A 19,904-nucleotide genomic window follows, 5' to 3' on the forward strand; every position below is an offset into this window, starting at 1 on the left:
TTTCTTTTGTACATTGCCTGTCCATTGAGTGTTTGTTCACGTCTTTAGCATCAAATCTGATTTTGGTATCAACTTTGTTTTAAACACCAGCAGCTACTCAGGTCTCCAGGTCAGCATTTTTGGATCCTTTCTCACCATCTAAGGTTTATCTCCAAGGCAGGGTGTTACCATTTAACAATTGTAATGGATTTGCATAATCTTCTAGAATAAGAATCAGTTCAGGCACTTTTTTATGAAATGCAATATGATTATTTATGCAACAGACATCTGTTAAACAGTTTAATAAGCTAATTTGAAAAGTGATGAAAAACGAGTTAACCTGGTGTTGCAACATATAATTGTTCAAACACATTGCTTTAGATCAAGCTGAATGTTGCCAACGTATGGGTGTAGTGGACAGATGTCAGTTTAATAAAATAAAACAAAATAGCCACTGATGTGATAAAAATGGGGGTGGGGGTAAGTAAAATCAGTCCATATCCTTAGTGTTTTTAATTTCCTCTCTAACATGCAGTTGTGATAACCTTGCAGTCCTATGATTCATCCATACACAGATAAATAGGAAAACAAAACTAATCCCATTTCATTCTGGAATAAAGTCAGGCAACAACAAAAAAAAAAAGAAAATCCCCTCACCATGTTAAGCTCAGCAACAAGAACAATGCTTCAGAGTGCTTGCCGTGTACATAATTTATTAGGAAATTTAGATGTATGCAGAAACCTGCAAAGTTGCAAAATTATGTAGATGCCAACATCGTTTCAAGTCTGAAATATTGTGTCCATCTGCATCAATCACCTGTCCTGGTAGACCCCATTCTAGAGTTGTGGTCAGCAAAAAAGAAAAATCAGAGGGCCACACTTTAGGCTTTGGTTGATGTTACACAGAAAGATCCTAGTTTTCTAGCTGCCAAGTCAAGGTTTGGGCTAAAGTCCGACAAACATGCCTTTCAAACAAGCCGTTCATATTCAAATCTGGCTACTTATCTGAATTAATGTCCTACAAAATGGTAGAGGGAATTCCCCCTGGCAAAAGGATTACAGTACATTATTAGGTTTAGGGGGCAATTTTCACATAAGCCCAGGCTAGTTTAAGCTCATTTATTCACAAAGGTCAGCATTGAGACTACAAGGGGGAAAAACAGCAATGTTAATTATGAAATTCACCTTAAAAATAATAAATATATACGACCAGGCTAACAAAGCTAGTTTGGAAGGTTAGATGTTTTAGTTTAAATCCTGCAAACAAAACCTGTGCAGCTTCCAAACCAGCAGGTCTCTGTCAGACAACCACACCCCAAGTTTACAAGCTTCAGTGAACTGCACTTTGGCTGTTTTCTCAAAGCATTTATTCATTTAATTCAAATAAAAAGGGGAGGACATTTTTTTAAGAACTTAGAAACGACCGTTTTACCACAAGCTTTGAATAAAATAATTGCTAAGAAACAAGTCAGGAAAAAAAAAATGCAAACCTACAGAATAAACTCAAACATTACCTCTACTGTACATGTTTTCCCCTATGCAAGAAACACAAATTAGCAGAAAATCTTCAGTTTTACATGTTTTCTGATTACAAAAAAACAAATAAAAACATGAAAAGCACAAACTTTATTTGAAAGTCAAAAATATAAACTTTATACAGCAGTGTACAGCACCATGACTGTATCGGTGTAGAGATTTCACTTGGCTCCTGGAGGCGAGTGCCACACTGCAGAGCTGGTGCGTTTAAAGTATCGAGGTTTGCTTTTGTAGAATATGCTCTCCAGTCTGGGTGGCTCAATAGGTCCAAAGAAAGAATCCAAATCAGGTGGTTTGAAGTACTGCCTAATAATCAGCTGTTTCAGATTGGCACCTGGAAGAGAGAACAAAAAAAAAACAAGCATGTAATGAACTATATAGTAAACTTGACACAATTTACCACAATGATCAGAAATCCAATGATTGCCAGGTGGGCTTTAAAGTAGACCCTGCGATCTAGATGTACGCACCTTCGGCCCAGGAGGGAATCGGTTTTCTCGGGGCAGACTCGTCGTCTGTAGAATCATCGCTGTTCTGATCCATCCCATAATTGTCTTGGTTCTTTGAAATGATCATGTTCTTATCCCCACCTTTAGGGGTGATGGCATATGACTGAGGAGACATTTCCGGCTGGAGGAAGATAAAAATAAATAAAAAAAGAAAGAAAACACACAATGAAGCTTTAAGATGAAACGTATTGGTGACACAAAAAAAAAGAAAAAAAAAAAGAATAATAATGGGTCAAGAAAGAAATACCTGTAAATCCACAGTAACATTTAGATTTCCCTTTCCTAGAGGGGTCTTCATTACAGATTGCTGGGAGGAGAGAAAAAAAAAAAATAAGAAAAAAAAAAAACAAAGATCAGGAAAGTAACTTATTTAAGGACTTTCATGAAAACTGGTTAAATAACTAAAAAAAAAAAAAACCCCAAAATGAAACCATAACCGTACAGATCAGTGCCTGAACTATAAAACACACTTTATGGGACCAGAATTACATAAGAGTGATGCTTACCTCAATATCAACAGTTTTATTCCATAGGTCAGCAGAATGCTTTAATAAAGTTGGGAGAGAAAAAAAATATTTAAAGCATTTAGTTCAGACTATAATAAAATGTATAAATGCACAAAAGAAAAAATTATCAAACGATTCACATACATCACAACGATTTCATGGTTGTAGTTCAACTTTTGTTGTCGATTCAATATTTCAGAATATTGTATATGTATATATGTAGAATATATTTCAATCACTTATTCACCTTATTCACTTTATTTGCTGATAACTGTCTTTTTGGTACAGTTTGTTTTATGTAGTGTGGATTCAGGAAATGTATTAAAATTCATAAATCATTTTATAAAAAAGGTTATTTATAGCTCCAAACACATTTAATCACTATTTTTAATAACTTTTTTGTCTTGGCAAAAGCTCTCCTACAGCCTGGGTCACAAATGTATGAACAGATATGCAGATTAGATCATGTCATTCTCTCCACTCCCCAAAAGAGCAATTATTAAATTTAAATGAAGGGGGAATGACTGAAAAGAACACATACCATCAACTTGTTTGAACCATAAAACTCAAACAAAGTACTTAAAAGTTTAAATTTTTCCCATCAGCTTACCTGTGCATTAGCAGCAATTTTGGCAGCAGCTTCTCTCTGTCTTGCTTCTTCCTTCTCTTTCACAGCCAGCCTCTGCTGCTCCTCCTGAAATAATTACACTATACTGTGAATCAAACATACACAACATCTTGCATCCGGGACGAGTTTTCATATCTGTCTGTGTCAAACAATTCCAGTGTGCAAAAAAGTGAACGCTGATAGTCCCGTCTTTACACCATAGTCATTTTTACTATTGGCTAGAAGCATCACAACACAGACTCGTTTCTTACCAGTTTCCTTTTTTCTTCCAAAGCTTTCCTTCTCTGCTCCAGCTCTCTCACTTCTCTCTCTTTGGCTGCCCTCTCCAGTTCACGCCGTAGAGCAAGAGCCTTTTCTTTTTCCACTCGTTCTCTGCAAACAAAATCCATTCATTGTAACCGGGTACCGCTACGGCGTCTCAGGGAAATTCACCAACGGATGTCATCTAGAATAATGGAATTTTTATATACTGGACATTATAATTACACGATGTTAGGCTTGGGGGTTTTAAATAAAATAAATGACAGGCATGTATTCAATTTGAACAAATTTCAAAAAGGGCACTTCACCTCGGCTGTATTGAGAAGGCCAACTTTACAGTTAACTAAACATGTTTTAAGACAAATCTAGCATTGATTGATGATTTCATGGAATAAATAAACAGTAGCAAGCTAGCTTGAACTGCAACAACAATCTCATTCATACTACCACTGTCAATTTATTTTGAAAAACGGTCGGATTCTCTCCATTAAATCAGTCTACAACTCCTTCTTGACATGTCTTTGTCAGGACAGCAAATGCACAGATAGTGTCATATCTGGTGCCTAGCCATATTGCTAAGGTCAAGAAGCCATTCACTGCTGCTGTAACAATGGATCCTGCCCACAAAGACATTTGCCAGTAACATTTTTCTGTCCGGGCTCTACAATGACGGCGGCCATGAAACTATGCAAGGATTGTTGCAACATTTAAAAAATGTAAAGTAATGCTGTAGACTTGGCATAAGCAACACACTTTGGGTGTCATTGTCTCTGGTCAAGCCAACATTGGACTGTCTGGTTGTAGAGAAACAAGCTCAGGGAACCTACTGAGTCGGCATTGTGGCGAGTTGCATTTTTTATGCCAGCCGTATTCCTGGAGGGAATTTGAATGAAAAAAATTGCTACAAAAAATAAGAAGAGGACTTATTCTAAAAGTACCACCACAACTGGGTATTCTTAAACCAGCACATAACTGTAGTCTATAATCGTTCCCATCTTTAACCGACCTTTCAGCAGCAGCTTGCCGTTCACGCTCCAGTTTTCGCTCCCTTTCCCGCTCCTGCTCCTTCTTGAGCTCCAGTTCTTTGCGAGCTTGCTCCTCCTCCTCCTCGGCTTTCCTTTTAGCCGCCAGCTCCTGCTCTCGTTTCTCTTCCTCCTGAAAGTTTTAATAGGGACTAATCTTTGCAAGAAAACACTTCTATTTAAACATGACTTGCTGTGGTGTGCATTTTTAGCCAAGAATAGACAGTATAGAATAAAATTACTGGTTTGAAACAATGTGCATACAATAAGCTTATAGATATTACACTTGGGAGGGAGAAAAAAAAAAAAAAAAAAAAACACTGCATAAAAGTTCAAAGTGGTAAGTAAAGAAAGCAGAACTATGTAAACAATTTATTTGCAGTAAAAGATTTCTATCCGGAGACAGTTTCATCCAAAACTAGATACAAGAATAAAAGACCAAACGAGCAGTCTTCACCTGCTGAATCTTTTTCTTTCTGGCTGCTTCTTCTTCTAACTTTTTCTTTTGCTCCAGCTCTTCTTGACGCTTCCCTGCCACCACCCTCTTCTTAGCCTTCTCCTCAGCCTGGCGCTGTGTAGAACAAAACAATTAAATCATTTAAATGTACATTAAAGAACCTAAAAAAAAAGAAACAAGAGGAGCCACCAAGACTTTACATACTTTGTCATTCTTCTCAATGTGAGCCATCTTCTGTTCAATCTTTTTTTTCTTTTCTTCTTCCCGCTGCTCTTCCTTTACTTTGGCCTCAAACACTCTTCTTATCCTCTCCTCCCTCTTCCTGTGAAAATATTTCAAGTGATATTTAAATCCTCACTTGGTTTGAATGTAAAAGCTAAAATATTTATTAAAGTAGTAGAAAGTTAACCTTCTCAGTTCTTCCTGTTTTTTCTTCTTCTCTTCCTCCATTTTCTTCATCCTTTCTTCCTCTTGTTCCTGCTTTTTTCTTAGTGCTTCAAGCTTGTAACGCTCTTTTGTCTGCAAACAAATAATTATAACTTTACTGTGTTCTGTATTTTTTTATTTCTAACTGTAACCCTAAAAGAGTGAAAATGATAATGTGAGGCAACATCAAGATGGACGTGAGGAAAGAGAGAAAAAAAAAAAAGAAACCCGTGTATTAGAAACAAGAATTAAGTTGTTATATGTTTGGATGCACACAATTTCAGTGAAGTCAGAGGTATGGTGAATATGGCACAATGCATGTCTTATGTGAAAATGTTTGAAATAACTGAAAACATTTGAAAGTGGTTTAACAAAATAGGATAAAAACAAAAAGGAAGCCATCCTGTGCGCCATCACAGTATCGTAGCAGGAATTTCTTGAAACCCATATCTTGAAGGTAGAAGAGGGAAAAACTTTCAGCCCCTTCAGAGATTTTCCAGATCAACACATCAAAGGGCTGTAAAGCTGTGCCGTTCCAGATGTATTTATTGTTTTACATTAAGCATTACAACTGCATATAGTTAGATGGCAGCGTTTTTGATACAAAAAAATAAAAGGGTATTTATGTAAAAAAACAAACAAAACAAAAAAACAGCCCTTTTATGAGTTTTATCCTATCAATATGTTGCTGTTGGATTATTGATGGAAATATCCCCATACAAATTCTTTGTGTTTCCCCATTAAGAGCCAATTGAAAGCTTGATTTTTGTGCTGGGAAGAACATCTGCAAATTAAATTCAGCACAAATTAGCTGTAGAGCCCCACCCAAAAAGTAATCCAGTTCCTCTCTGAGGCTCTGCTCACACCTAGAGATATTTCACAAGATGGGAGGGGAAATTACTTTTAAAATCTCTGTATATTTCTGTAGATGTCTGCCCTCTCTGGCAAAAAGCTTAAATAACACCAGTGTTGTACATGGTGCATGGGAAGACGAGAAACATCTGCTGCTGCAACTGCATAAGTCTTTAGTTTAGAGGGATAATGTCTTCTGAGGTAAGAAAGTTATTAACACTGAAGTTAACCCATGTTCTATCGGTAATGTATCCATTACAGGGAAGACTCAAGAAATTAGCCAGGTGAACGAGAACGTCACACGCCCAGAGGACTCGGCCCCGATCACTGTCATGAACTGATAACCGTATTTTTGGACTATTAGTCACACTCTTTTTTCATAGTTAGGCCGATCCTGTTTTTGAATGATAGTCTGAAAAATATGGTGATCCAGCCAACAGAGGCAACTGCGGTAAATATAAGACACATTGGGCAATTGTAAGAGCATATATGGGAAAGAAAATAATCATCAAAACCTTTAAAAAAGGTCTTCAAAATCCACTCTGGCCTTATTTCTTTCTACTTGTACGCGGTTTCTTTCTTGCACTCAGCCATGTTCAAAGTACACAGTGTGAGCAGCGGAGCTACAATGAATGGCTAACACTGAAGCTAACCGGCTACATAAAACACTAGAAGTGTGCATTGCACACAGCCAGCAAATAGAAACTGACAAGGAACGTGCACGCACACTGGCATTACATAGCAAGTGAGAATAATGGGACAACGAGGCGATACCCCAGAACTTGAGGGATAGATGAGCTGCAGAACAAGAGCAAAACTCTGACCAATCCCTGCCATTTGGACCAAACAGCAGGGATTGGTTAGAGTTTTTACAGGCCTGCAGCTCCCAGAGATCTAATTTCCTATCCTCATTTTTCTGAATACATATTGTATTGACTACTGTCAGGATGGAAGGACTATTTTACCCATCCATCCATTTTCTTCCACTTATCCTGGGTCGGGTTGCGGGGGTAATGTCTTCTAAGGTAACTTTCCTGGAAGTCATTGAATGGATCGACAAAGCATGGGCTTTGGTGACAACCGTTACCGCTTTGGTCAACTTCTTCGCATGTTATTTATGCTATAGTTATCTGAATAGCTCTTAATTTGTTATGTTAACATAACAGGCACGTTCTCAGTTGTGTCATGTAGCGTGAGCTAGCCGTACAATTATTCAGCCTGTTGTTGCCTCCGTTCTATTTTTATTTAAAATTGCCTTTCAAGATGACATGTCTGTTCTTGATCTCAAATTCTAGTTTAGTTTTAAGATCTGTGTTAGACCAAATAGAAATCCATATCAATGCAGATAAATGTAATGCAAAAAAGAAAAAAACTATTGATGTTCACTACAAAAGTACTCCTAGGTATATCTTTGATCTGACCAGAGTGGGACTTCAAATTTAACTGAAAAATACATAAAATAAAAAAAAGCACTCACAAGTTACACCAATACAAATGAAAGCCTAGACAGCCCAAGTGAACTGATGCTCTTGACAAAATACATCTAATGTTATGTTATGGTGAACCACTACTTTTTAGAAGCCACTACTCATAGCCAGACAGCAATTAGAAGCAAAAACAGATTAGTGATCAACGACATCAGACCTGCTGGCAAAAACGGATCCATTATCAGCCCCTTCCACACATGGACCCGGAACAATGATTTTCTGTGACATGGAATCACTGTCTGCCTTTAGGTGCAAAGAATAAATTAGATGCCGGGTTCACACAAGAGGATAATTATGCCAATTTTCCCTGGTCTTCCTGTTCCAAAAATCTGAAGGAACACCCTGATTATTGTAATGGCTCTTAAGTTAATCTTACGATATATTCACGTGTGGTGGATTAACAGCGATCTGGTCTGCACAGAAGGACGTTGGGTTTACTTCAACGTCAAATCAGAGATATTCATCATGTTGGATTGCTTTGTACCGAGAGGCATGCGTGTGGTATTCTGAGGATAAACGAGCACGCTGCCTACTGAATAAGACGCGTAGCTATCACAACACATTTTTCTGACGCACCCACCACCAGGCTGAGCGTTCGTTTATTCTACATGCCTCATGTTTGAGAAACAAAACGGTCAGTAAATTTCCTGTCTAGATGACAACCTCCCGGTCAACTAACAACGCAAGGGCAAATAAGGGAGCATGCCTATGCAAATTAACACACTTTTTCTAATTAAATCATGTCATTTAAATTTATTGTGCAATTAATTGATTTGGTTATCGCCACAGGCCTTCGTGTAGCCAATCAGAAAATGACGAGACGGAATCATGGAGAAAGAAAACAACAATTCACCTACACATCAAAGTGCAGCAAACCTAGAGCCCTGTTTACGCTGAACTCCTTAACTTTAGAGGGTTTTTGAGACTTCCCATGTGACATCTGAATGTTCATGAGTGTGTTGTGTTGGTCGTTGACAGCAAGAGCAAAGCTGTTATATCTATATCTTATCACCATGTGTGGGGTCTCGGGGTTTGAAAAATCAGCTGACAATTTTAATATCTTGCTATATGAATCAGGCATTAATCTTTAGTAGTAGCATTTTTAGGGTGCAACAGTGGGAAAGGGGCTTTTTGTGCCAAGTGACAGTGAATCCATCACACCATAAATTTGTTAAGACACCACCAGACTCCTACAGATAGAGCTTTATCATTCCACTTACCACAGTACCCGTGTTTATCTGAGGAAGAAACAAAAACATTTCAACCAAATCTTGGAACTGATACATTATGGCACAATATTAGCCAATAATATTTCAAAGTTGGTGATTTAGTTTAGGGCCACCACAGTAGGAAACCACAGAATCGCACTTGAGGCTTCAGTAATAATGCTCACTGAACAATTTATGTTTTTAAAGTGTGATTTCTTCAGAATGGACACAATGGGACATCACCTCCGAGCACGTAGATCAAATAAAGTAAAAGAAAAATCAGGATATGCACATGTAATTTAGGACAAGTAAAGCTTTAAAGAAGCCATCATGTAAAATGCCTGTTTTTACCCTCCAAATACAAGTTGATGTGTCCTTGTGAGTCTCTAGTAGTGCAGAAAAGCTGAATGTAGTCTGTCCAGGTGCTGTGACGATATTTTTTATATTCTTTGTGGGCCATTTTTCAAGCCGTTCTGTTTTCTGATGTTTTTTTTTTTTTTTTTTTTTTTAAAACATCATGAAACAGTATTTGCTGCAGAACCGCTAAACTAGGTCATGGACTACAAATTTCCCGAAGCCACCATTTTTATTTCTCAAAGCAATTTTGTAGTCCTTGAAGTATCTCCTTTAGATTTAAAGAGACAGTACAAAAACAAGTTGCTCTCTGATGCACCTCACAACGAGGGATTCAGACCAAAGCAGACCACAACTGAACAATTTCCATTTGAAAAGAATTGAAAAGCACAATATGTCCCCTTTAAGAAAAAAAGCTATTTTAGGACATTGTGCAGATGCATATCCCCTTTAACAGTTCTTGCTATAGTCGAAACATATCAACAGGGTCAATCACGTTCCTTCAGAAATCTCAATAGTAGTGAAACATTTCAGTAGCAATAGTGTCAGTGGGAATTTTCAGCAAGAGTGCAACTTACTTTAGGGTCAATTCTCAGAGGAGTGCCATGTTTGATGAAAGATTTCACCACAGCAGTTCGGCCAAGGGAGGTAGGAGTCATCATCAGCATTTGATTTTTATTGACAGTGTGAAGAAAAGATCTCATGTTTGGTTTGACTGCCTATATATGTTAGAGAAAAGCAAAATGTTCCACGTATTACCTCATTGATAAATCCCCCAATTAAGTTGCCAGTACTGTTATTACTTAAAGGAGCCAAGCCAAATATTATGACCATAAAAAAAATTAAAAAATACACAAAACCATATATTCATCTTCAAATAAAAATAATTAACATCAAGAATTTGTGCTGACAGTGTTTATCTAATCTTCTCTGAGCCTGAAAAGAACTTCTTTTCACTGGGAGCAATCAGCAGACAAATATGTTTATGCCATCTGCTGGCAGTACTGATGAGCTAGAAGGTAAGATGCCGACAAATGACACAGCTACTGTAAGGGCCAGTAGGTGGTCCTGCAATGCCTCACAATAAAGTGGCAGCTCGGTGCGACCAACCAGATCTACAGCGTTAGTGTTACTTTATCTTTTCGCGCCTCTGCTGGGCGTTGCTGACTCGCTCGGCTCCATTGCTTCTCCTGATTTACTCATTGCGCACATGCACAACATCGATCACTGGTTGATTTATGGTAAAAATACGCCAAAGCGCTTAGTTTGCAAACAAGTATGCAAAAAGATGAAAAACGAATAAAATATTATAAGCCAATTTAAATCTGAAAACCTTTGCATGAATCCTGAGTGAGCTATTAGTGTAGAAATTCTTAAAGTCATAGTACATGACAAGGCCCCTTTAAAAAACATCCAAAAAAAAAAAAGATTTGTGACATACACTTTGGCTTTTCTTTGGTGGAGAGAACCGCTTCGAGGGGCTGTCCTCCACCGTATCCGGGGCTTTCCGTTTCGTACTGAGGCTCGTTCTAAAGACACAGGAAAACGTTCTTAAAAAATAAATAAATGCTGACGCAATTTATAGCAGGGTACACATATCTGCTCTTTAGGATAGTAACCATGCTCAAGTGTTTAAGAACCACATTATAGCTGAACCCACCTTCGAACTACCTTCATCGGTTTCTTATCAGCGCCTACTGAAAGACAAAAAAAAAGTAAACATCAACTAAGAACAACCAAAGATGTATCATAGAGCAAAATCAAATTCAAACAGAATCCTTAAAATAAAAAAAATGTATGACAGGAACACATACCAGGTTTTTGGACAGGAACGGTAGTTTTTATCTCAGAGAAAAACAGTGGAGGAGGTGACAGTTTTGGAGAATTAGCTGCCACAGAGCGGGTAACGCGCTCAGTAGACACGGGGACCTTGAAATTGGCCTGAGGCTTGTTTGATGAAAAGGGGGAGAGAAAAACATAATTGTTAAAGAAAAACAACTCAAAGGAATAAATTAGATGCACTAAATAAATAAAATTAAGTTTTTGATACCTCTGACGCTTCAGGTACAATATCTACAGTTTCCTTTGCCAGTTCAGGATCTTCATCTATAGCTTCCGTTGCTTCACCAGGCACATGATCCATGACATCTGCAGTTAATGCATCCGTTTGGCTGTGAAAGTGATAATAATAAAACAGCCAAAATTAGGGGCACTGCATACAGATTAATGAATTCAAAGACAGCATCTACTGCCACAGGGTAGATCTATGAAGATAAATAAATTAGAGCCATTGTTCTCAACCTGTGACACAAGTGCCACTTGCCTTTGAAAGGACCCATAAAGGTTTACACAGAAGCAAAATAAACAGAAAAATGTAAATATTAACCAAGTATGATAAGAATTTACTACACTTTAGAGCAGGGATTCCTATTTCTTTCAACCTGCGACCTCCAAAATAACAGAAATAATACCACCTGATGACGGGTGGGATTTCCCCCCTGTTTTTTTTTACTGGGAAATTCTGAGAATAAAGTCATAATATTACAAAAAATAAAGTCTTACAATTATGAGAATAAAGTTTTTATAAGAACTCTTGTTCTTGTCCTATCCCCCAAGCATTAAAACGAGAAATGTGGAACAACTTGTAAAGTTCATATGCTGGTGAAGATTCTCAGCCGTCCAGGTCATGATCCATATGAAAAAAAAAAAAAAAGGACTTTTATTCTGAAGCTGACGAAGTTTCGCTTCCCATCTAGGAAGCTATCTCAATTGTGGATGACACGTGAGTCAACACACAGGGAATAGAGGTACCGTATTTTTCGGACTATAAGTCGCTCTTTTTCATATAGTTTGGCCGATCCTGCGACTTTGTCAGGTGCAACTTATAAATCAAATTTAAATGGTACTTCATCTTGACCAGCTAGCGTTAGCTTACAGCTCTGTTGTCTGGGAGGTTTAAAATGTTGCTGATGCACATGAGCTTTATCTTGCTCTGAAACATCCGTGTTGTGCAGTTAGCTTAGAATGTAACACCGTTGCGCTCACGCTCATAATTTGACCACTTTCAGCGTAACGCCCCGCTACGCTGAAATGTGCTGGATAAAACCTTCCTTGTTGGGGTTGCTAATTTATCTCCCAGGTATGTTCCATGTTGTGGATGCAGTTGTGTAATTTAATAAATTGGCTTGCCAGATTAAAGTCCAGTTTTTAGTCTTCGATTGTGTGAAATAAATGTCTAAATAAATGCAACTTATAGTCTGATTCGACATAAAACTCATCTGCATCAAATCATCTCCTGACTCCAGAGAGGTGTCCCGCGTCCCCCAGTTTGGGAGCCCATGCTTTAGAGCTTAATAGCTAACAGTTTAATGGCATTTAAACTGGAAGCTCATTATTTTTAGTTCATAAACATTGCAAATATGTAACACATACACAATAATGTTTGATAAAGTGTTTTTATTAGCATTCATATAGCTAGTATTCCTAGTAACAAAAACAACTGATTATATTAAAGTAAAAAAAAAATTTCCATGAAAAAGTGGGATAAAAGCCCATTTATATTACTAACTCCCTCCTTCTGTCTTTTTAATCATGCTCCAGACACGCTACTTAATGCAGATACTAAACATCTGCTTGTAATCCTCTTATTTCTGGCCAATAAATGTATACTACTGAGATGGTCTGCACCACATGCCCCTACAGTTAATCTGTGAATATCACAAATTTCAGTTGAAAAATGTACCCATGACCTTCATCAAAAGTCTGACAAATTCTGGAGGATCTGGAACCCACTGCAATCTTTCTTACAGAGAATGTACATTTTTTGTTTATTTTTTATTATTATTTTTCCTTCTCTTTTTTTACATTCAGTATATCATTCATGTGGCTGTCCAATGGTTTCAACTATTGTGAACCATGCCTGGGAATGTCTGTCTGTATTTTGTGTGTGTAGGCTGTATGTATGTTTTTTTTATTTTATGTGGACACTGTAGTGCTCCTTGTTGATTGGGGGTGGGTTGTTTTTGTTAACTTTTGTTGACGTTTATATGAAGTTATGAAAATCAATAAAACAAAAAAAGCCCATCTATAAAAAATAATCTGGATTTTATTAAGTGAGGTCATCAATTTGGGAACATCTATTTTCTTACACGTCTATCCTTTTTGGGGTCACGAGGGGTTGCTGGTGCCTATCTCCAGCTGGCAATGGGAGAGGTAACCTGACCCTAGCCAGATGTATTTCGCTCCGCCTAGCTCCACTCATCCATCTGGGACTGATCCATAGGAATGGCGTTTCAGAAGGCTGGGCCTTATCAAAAATCCTTGCATATGATTGGATAAGCCACTTGTCTGTCATCTTTATCGACGTGCTGTTTCAACCACTCACACCGAAGCTAACCCGTGACTCTGATGAGAGCGACGCAGGAAAAAATAAAACTTGCCAAATCTGGTCGGGAGAAGGGCGAAAATATCGTTTCCACCAACAAACGCCTTCAGAGCCGTTCTCTGATGTTCTTTTAATGAAACAATATTAGGTAGATTGGACAACACGGAAGAAATAGCAGCATCAATGTTAACGCTTGCTTCCTCGACGCGAGCCGCCATTTCTGTCTAAATCAAAACAGTCTCACGTCGCTTCTCCACTACGTCACATCTATGAAACTCCAGCCCTGCGTCCTGATTGGCTGGACAATAAAATTGGTTGAAGAAATCACTCTCTATGGAAGAGGTCTCAGATGGATGGGATACAGTACTTTTTTTTTTACGCTAAAGAGACTATTCCCTAAACTGTAAATGTGTAAAAGGTTTAAATATTCCATAAGAAAATAACACCCTAATAAATGCAAATAATGTAGTTTCACTCACACTTCTCCGCCGTCCACACCAGTAGAATCCAGGGAAGAGTCACCTCCTACACAAAGAGCCAAATAAAAAGGAGCCAAATGAAAGCGAGGAAGAATTTGCAAAAAAATAAATAAATAAATAATAATAAAAAAAAGCATCTTGAAGGCTAAATAACTCACCACCAACATTGCTGCTGCTGCTTGTGGAGCTGCCCATGCGAATCGACATCCTCTTAAGCATAGAGCGGCGCGATGCGCGGCGAACAGCTTCCTGGGTCATGCTGTGCCGAAGACCGGCCAACGAGTGCCGCAGTTTGAGCGAGCACCGTACAGAGCTCCGCCTCGACCTTCGCACCGCTTTATCCGTTGCCACATCTGTAGCCGCACTGCCTGCAGTGGCCTCTGGCTTCTTGGCGAGTTCGGCAGACAAGCGCTCCTCTGCTGAGATGCTGACGACTAACTTGGGTGAAAGTGTCTTTGGAGGAGAGGGAGAGGTGCGGCCCGTGTCATCCGATTTGATTCCTGCATCATTCCCTGTTTTACTTTGGTCCACTTCATCCACTCCTTCAGCCAGCGATGGCTTCTCGTCCTCCTCCTTTTGTTTAACGCTGTCACTAGATGACAGGCCCTCGTCTTCAGCCTTCGTCTGTCTGTTTTTACGAGTGGCTCGTTTTGGTCGCGCTGCGTTCCCGGCCTTCGAGGCTGAAGCTTCCGCGATTGATTCTTCTTCAGGGATCAAGTTCAGGGACTTAACGCATGATTTACGAAGATTGCTACGCTTTCCTCTCGACAATCTATGTCACAGACACAAAAGGGCTTTGTAAGAGACAAGCGTGCAGAATTTAAGCAACTCTTCTTTAAAAATGTTTACAAACCGTCTCCTTGCTTGACCTTCCTCTTGGCGCCCCAAAGATATGCGCTTCTTGCGTGTGTTCCTTTTCTGCGACGGCGTTTTTGGCATCAATTCCAGCACATTAACAAAATCCCTGAAATAGGGAGAAACATTAGAGATTTATCAAGAAAATGTGTCCAGCAAGGTTTAATTTAGCGGTCGTTGATCGCATGAAGACAAGCATACCTAGAGAACATGCGATTTGCTTCTTGTTGGATCTCTTCCAGCCAAACCATGTGGACATCTGTGATCTCGGTGATGAGTTCCTGCGCCTTTCCGCTGAACACCTCCACCAGGAAGTGCACCGACTGTGCCGAGGTCATGGTGGCAGCTTGAAGGGGAAGACTGACCAACAAACATTTTTTTCTTAAAAATAAATAGATAAACTTTCAATGTGTTATTTTACCTTTCGAACAAGCAATAAAGTTAAAAATATAGGGAAACACTAAAACCAGGAAAATTATGATTGTTATGGTGACCTTTCATTTAATAATTGTATCAACATTTTTTAGCAAAATACTCTGTGGCTATTTTTTCCCCCTCCATTTATCCAGTACAGGAATGCACGACGCATTAAATACAGTATGTTGCCAAATAGTGTCCAGTCCTTTGTTATCACAACCCCACACACAGCCATACTGGCAGCGACTACAGGATATATTGTGCAGCGGTATTAAAACTGGAATTTAGATTTTTAAGAGGGGGTGTGTAGTTTATTTACTTCTAGCAGCCATTTAATTCATCCAAACGTGCATGTTAGCAATATAGACTTAAACTTTTACACGCTCGGCTTTCATTCCCCATGGTTTCTGCAAGTTCACTAAGACCATAAGACTTTATAAGACAATTGAACTGAGGAAATACATTATAAAAACCCAACCTAACATTACATTTTGCTAAATTTAAATAATTTATCTTATATATGAACTTGGATTTTGAAGCAAATATCAACTGGAATCATCACCATAATTGTTTGAGGTCCAGTGTCTGTAGAGGAATAAAAAAAAACGGACATCTATACATACAATGCAGTACTGCTAAATTCTAGATGCTAGCTACTGGTAGTTTTTAAATATCAGGGTAAGTCTACTTTGTTTGTTCGTTTGTTTTTAACGGGGCTACGTCCATTTCATTCTGAGCGCAAGTTAACCTCGAGTGAAAATTAAGCCAAAAATACTCACAGCCCTTTGGAGTTTTGGATTCAAAAGTTCTCTTTAATTTATGCAGATATGTTTCTACGGGTTGAAACCAACATTCTTTTTTTTTTTTGGAGGTGCTAAGCAAGAAGCCCAACAAAAAGGTTAAAATAAAGGTGGCATGTCACTTAATATCCACCAACAAAGAATTAAACTCTGATGTTTGGTTAATATATTTTTGTAACAGTCTGTGGGATTGCCAAGAAGACTTATATAAAGATTACACCTTGCATTGACCGTCGCGGCACATAAATTGTGCCCGCCATCTTAGGGTGGTCGACCTGAGAACAGCACAAGTATAACAGAGGCGCATTCCAGTCTTCTCAGCGGTAGAACGACACACTGTCATGTTGTTGCTTCATTTAATCCTTTACTAAAAAACAACTAATAAAAGAAACTTAGTCTTGTTTTTTTTTTTTTTACTGCTTGTATTTTAATTGCAGAGAATCAAAGTCTTCATCGAGTCATGTTGACTTTAACCTGACAGATATTGGTCAGTTATCAAACACTGTTTTCCCAACAGATGCTTATTGATAATTTTGTATGATCGATATGAAAAGATAGAAGCTCATTCTGCTGGACACGGAGTTGGCTTCCTGAAAAGATGAGTGTAGCCTACTATTCTGGTAAAACATGGATTCTAATGTAAAACAGTGTGAGAAAATTTCCCTCTTTTTAGGACTATCAAAAGAAAAATATTTTAGCTGTCTGAAATATGCCCCCCTCCCACCTCAAAACACAAATTAATCTAGCAAGGTTTTTTCTGTTTAATTCTCTCATCAAACTGTGAATTTGGAAATATTTGCTCCATATTACACATATCTATGAATGTGCTTACCTGAGAGGACTCGCACATATGTAAAATTCATAACCTTAATCCTTCTAGTAAAAATATTTTATGGGACTTATACAAAACAAATGTTAAACAAAAACAAAAGTACACAAAACCTCCCACAAACTTTAATTTTCTTTATTGATGTCAAGCCGAAGGCTGATAATGTCGTTTTTCGAAACAAGGAAATCAAAGGGTTCTTTGCCTGAGAAAATCCATCTATTATTCGGCGAGTTTTGCTTGAATAAAAACGCATAACAGTTCACAGCTCCTCCTAAACATTACACTGAGCAGAGCTGCCAACCGCCCCAAAATGGCGACCCCAAATCTCGACAGCGCCCATAGGCAATAGCAGTTGATGCGGTGTCAGCTCTACAATGTTATAATGGTTATATATCAGCAGCAATGGCTATTATCACAACAGAAAGATATAGAGACGAGTTGTTTTATTTATTCATTCATTAAACCGAATATTTACAACAACAACAAAAAGCTATACACGTCCTAACAATGCAAGCAAGATTCCGGAAGCTGTGATGCTTTCAAGGATTTAAACTCACAGCGACAGTTTACGCACAACGTATTCGACGATGATATACGTCATTTTCAGCACTCAGCCTTGCAAGAAACGCGTTTGAACCATGATATTGGTGACAGTTGGGGAGGGAAATGATGGGATGATGGGTGCAACGTTAACAAATGACATGCTACACTTCGGTTTTCAAAGTGTGGCATGCTAGCCTGGGAGCGGGGGGTTCGGAAGAAGAGGAGATTATGACTAAAACTAAAAACGGCTGCAAGACCATACCACTTTAAAATAATTGTCTTTGAGCTGCGAGACACATAAATAAAATCACAGTTTTAATTTCAAACTACACCAGAAGATTGGCGTTAACGTGTTTGCCAGGCAACGTTCGGAATCAAATCCAAAAAAACCTCAATATTTACCTTTTAATTCCTGCGTTTCTTCAAAACGTCTGGGACGATTGTTCTTCTGTCATTTACACACACAAAAAAACTAAAAAAGTCGCATACTTGCACTAAACAATAACGGGTTCAACGCTAATCATCCCTACTTTAGCGTGTAAAAAAACCCTCTACTGGCAGACTAAGAAGCCAGCAATACTTCCAACAACCCGCTAAAACCGTTTTCAACGCGTTCAAACCTCAGCAGCCAATCACAGAGCGGAACACATGTTCGACGTGCTCGATGTTGTCACCGTGACATCCAGACTGAGCGGAGCTAACGTCGCAAACAACAGCCGCGGAAGGTGCGGGGAGAGGCAGCTACGGGGTCTGACTGAATTTTTACAAGCACGGCGGAACCTCAGGGCGGGTCTACTGTTTACGAGTCAGATTTAAATGAACCAATCACTGAGTGGGTAGATTTCTTGCGTCCTCTCACGGCACCTTTGCACATGTGCATAACACAGGAACTAAAGTTCAAATGTTAGTTTTTTGTTTTTGAGTATAAACCTTGTGAATCATCAAAAGGACTTCTTAGTGTGTTTTTATTTAATCTTCACTTTTAAACACAGTTGCAATTACCCCCCAGAAAACAAGTCTTCAACTCATGATGTTTGCAATAATCGCATCAATATTATCCACAATCAGGAGATACGAAAAGCTAGTGTTAAAATGTCTTTTCACTAAAATTTCACATTAACCGCGTATATAAACATGTCTCTCTCTCTCTCTCTCTCTCTCTCTCTCTCTCTGTATATATATATATATATATATATATATATATATATATATATATATATATATATATATATAGATAGATAGATAGATAGATAGATAGATAGATATGCATGAAAACAATTTGCTTTTTTTATTGGTCTAAAGCAATTGGTTTAATGTTAAATGCCGTTTTTTTTATTAGCTTCAGGTGGAAGGAGAACTCATTGCTCAAACTCAAACTAATTATCAGAAATAAAGGCTTGAAACACCATCAGTCTGTGTTAATCTATAATGTGTTTCCCTTAGTGAATTGAGTTACTTAAATTAACTTTTCAATAATATTCTAATTTATTGAATATGGCCTATATATGTGTATACACAGTGCCTTGCAAAAGCTTTCACCGTCCTTGGCATTTCCGTGTCTTCTTGCCTCAATGCCTGAAATGAAAATGGATTCTTTGAGTTTGCATCATTTCATTTACAGAACGTGTTTACAACTTTGAAGATTATTTTTTTTATTGTGACGTGAACAACAAATACTACAAAATACCAGACTGCTTCAGAGTGCAAGTTCCTTTGGATGAGCTTGCCACTGAGATTTTTGCCCATTCCTCAAGACGAAACAGTTTCAACTCCTTCGGATGGTATTCACTTGTGAGCAGTGATGTTCAAGTCCAACCACAGATTCTCAATTAGAATAAGGTCTGGATTTTGACCAGGCCATTCCAACACATATAAATATTTCCCCTTCAAGGGGACATATCAGTCCTTTTCGTGCCTTCCAATTCACATCTAAATCAGTCAGCTGTGGTCTATATATAAAGTAGGACTTTCAAGTGGAATGTTACAAAATCTTTCAAAAGTCAGCCATAGTGTTTAATAAAACCTGCTGATCCCCTTTGTTCTTGCGATTTCATCGACATAAATATGCATAGAGCAGTTAGATGTTTGTTTCGCCCTCAGTTTGCCTTTAAAAAACTTTGTAAAATCCTGCTGGAGAAATCCATACTTCATTACCCAGATGGGTTTTCATTGTCAGTGTACCGTTGTTTGAGAACAAAAAAAGACAGTAGCTTTTATTTATAAAGACTGAAGCTAAGAGAGTTTGAGAAGAGGAATTGGGCGTCCTTTTTTCAGAGGGTTGGTGGACGGAGGCAGTTGATGTTTCACTGCAACGTGTGCGAGATTTTAGCTCATTTAGTTTAAAGTTTTGTATAAAATCCATCTTTCCAAGT

The 19,904-nt window shown here is 38.3% G+C and overlaps 1 protein-coding gene across 1 annotated transcript; it reads right to left on the reverse strand.

Moving 5' to 3' along the window:
- Window positions 1–1,323: 1,323 nt before the first annotated feature.
- On the reverse strand, window positions 1,324–18,126 carry LOC105917250 (inner centromere protein). Its single transcript, XM_012851989.3, has 21 exons — window positions 17,935–18,126; window positions 15,145–15,303; window positions 14,942–15,052; window positions 14,247–14,860; window positions 14,089–14,134; window positions 11,276–11,396; window positions 11,040–11,172; window positions 10,886–10,922; window positions 10,667–10,754; window positions 9,804–9,944; window positions 8,884–8,901; window positions 5,308–5,417; window positions 5,103–5,220; window positions 4,899–5,012; window positions 4,426–4,574; window positions 3,410–3,530; window positions 3,141–3,224; window positions 2,531–2,569; window positions 2,272–2,331; window positions 1,986–2,145; window positions 1,324–1,849 (listed from the first exon to the last, which is right to left on the reverse strand). The coding sequence occupies exons 2-21, from the start codon at window positions 15,279–15,281 to the stop codon at window positions 1,677–1,679; spliced, it is 2,574 nt and encodes an 857-aa protein (XP_012707443.2). The 5' UTR covers window positions 15,282–15,303; window positions 17,935–18,126; the 3' UTR covers window positions 1,324–1,676.
- Window positions 18,127–19,904: the final 1,778 nt, after the last annotated feature.

The sequence above is a fragment of the Fundulus heteroclitus genome, chromosome 2 (assembly GCF_011125445.2).
Source record: "Fundulus heteroclitus isolate FHET01 chromosome 2, MU-UCD_Fhet_4.1, whole genome shotgun sequence".
Classification (NCBI taxonomy): Eukaryota; Metazoa; Chordata; class Actinopteri; order Cyprinodontiformes; family Fundulidae; genus Fundulus; species Fundulus heteroclitus.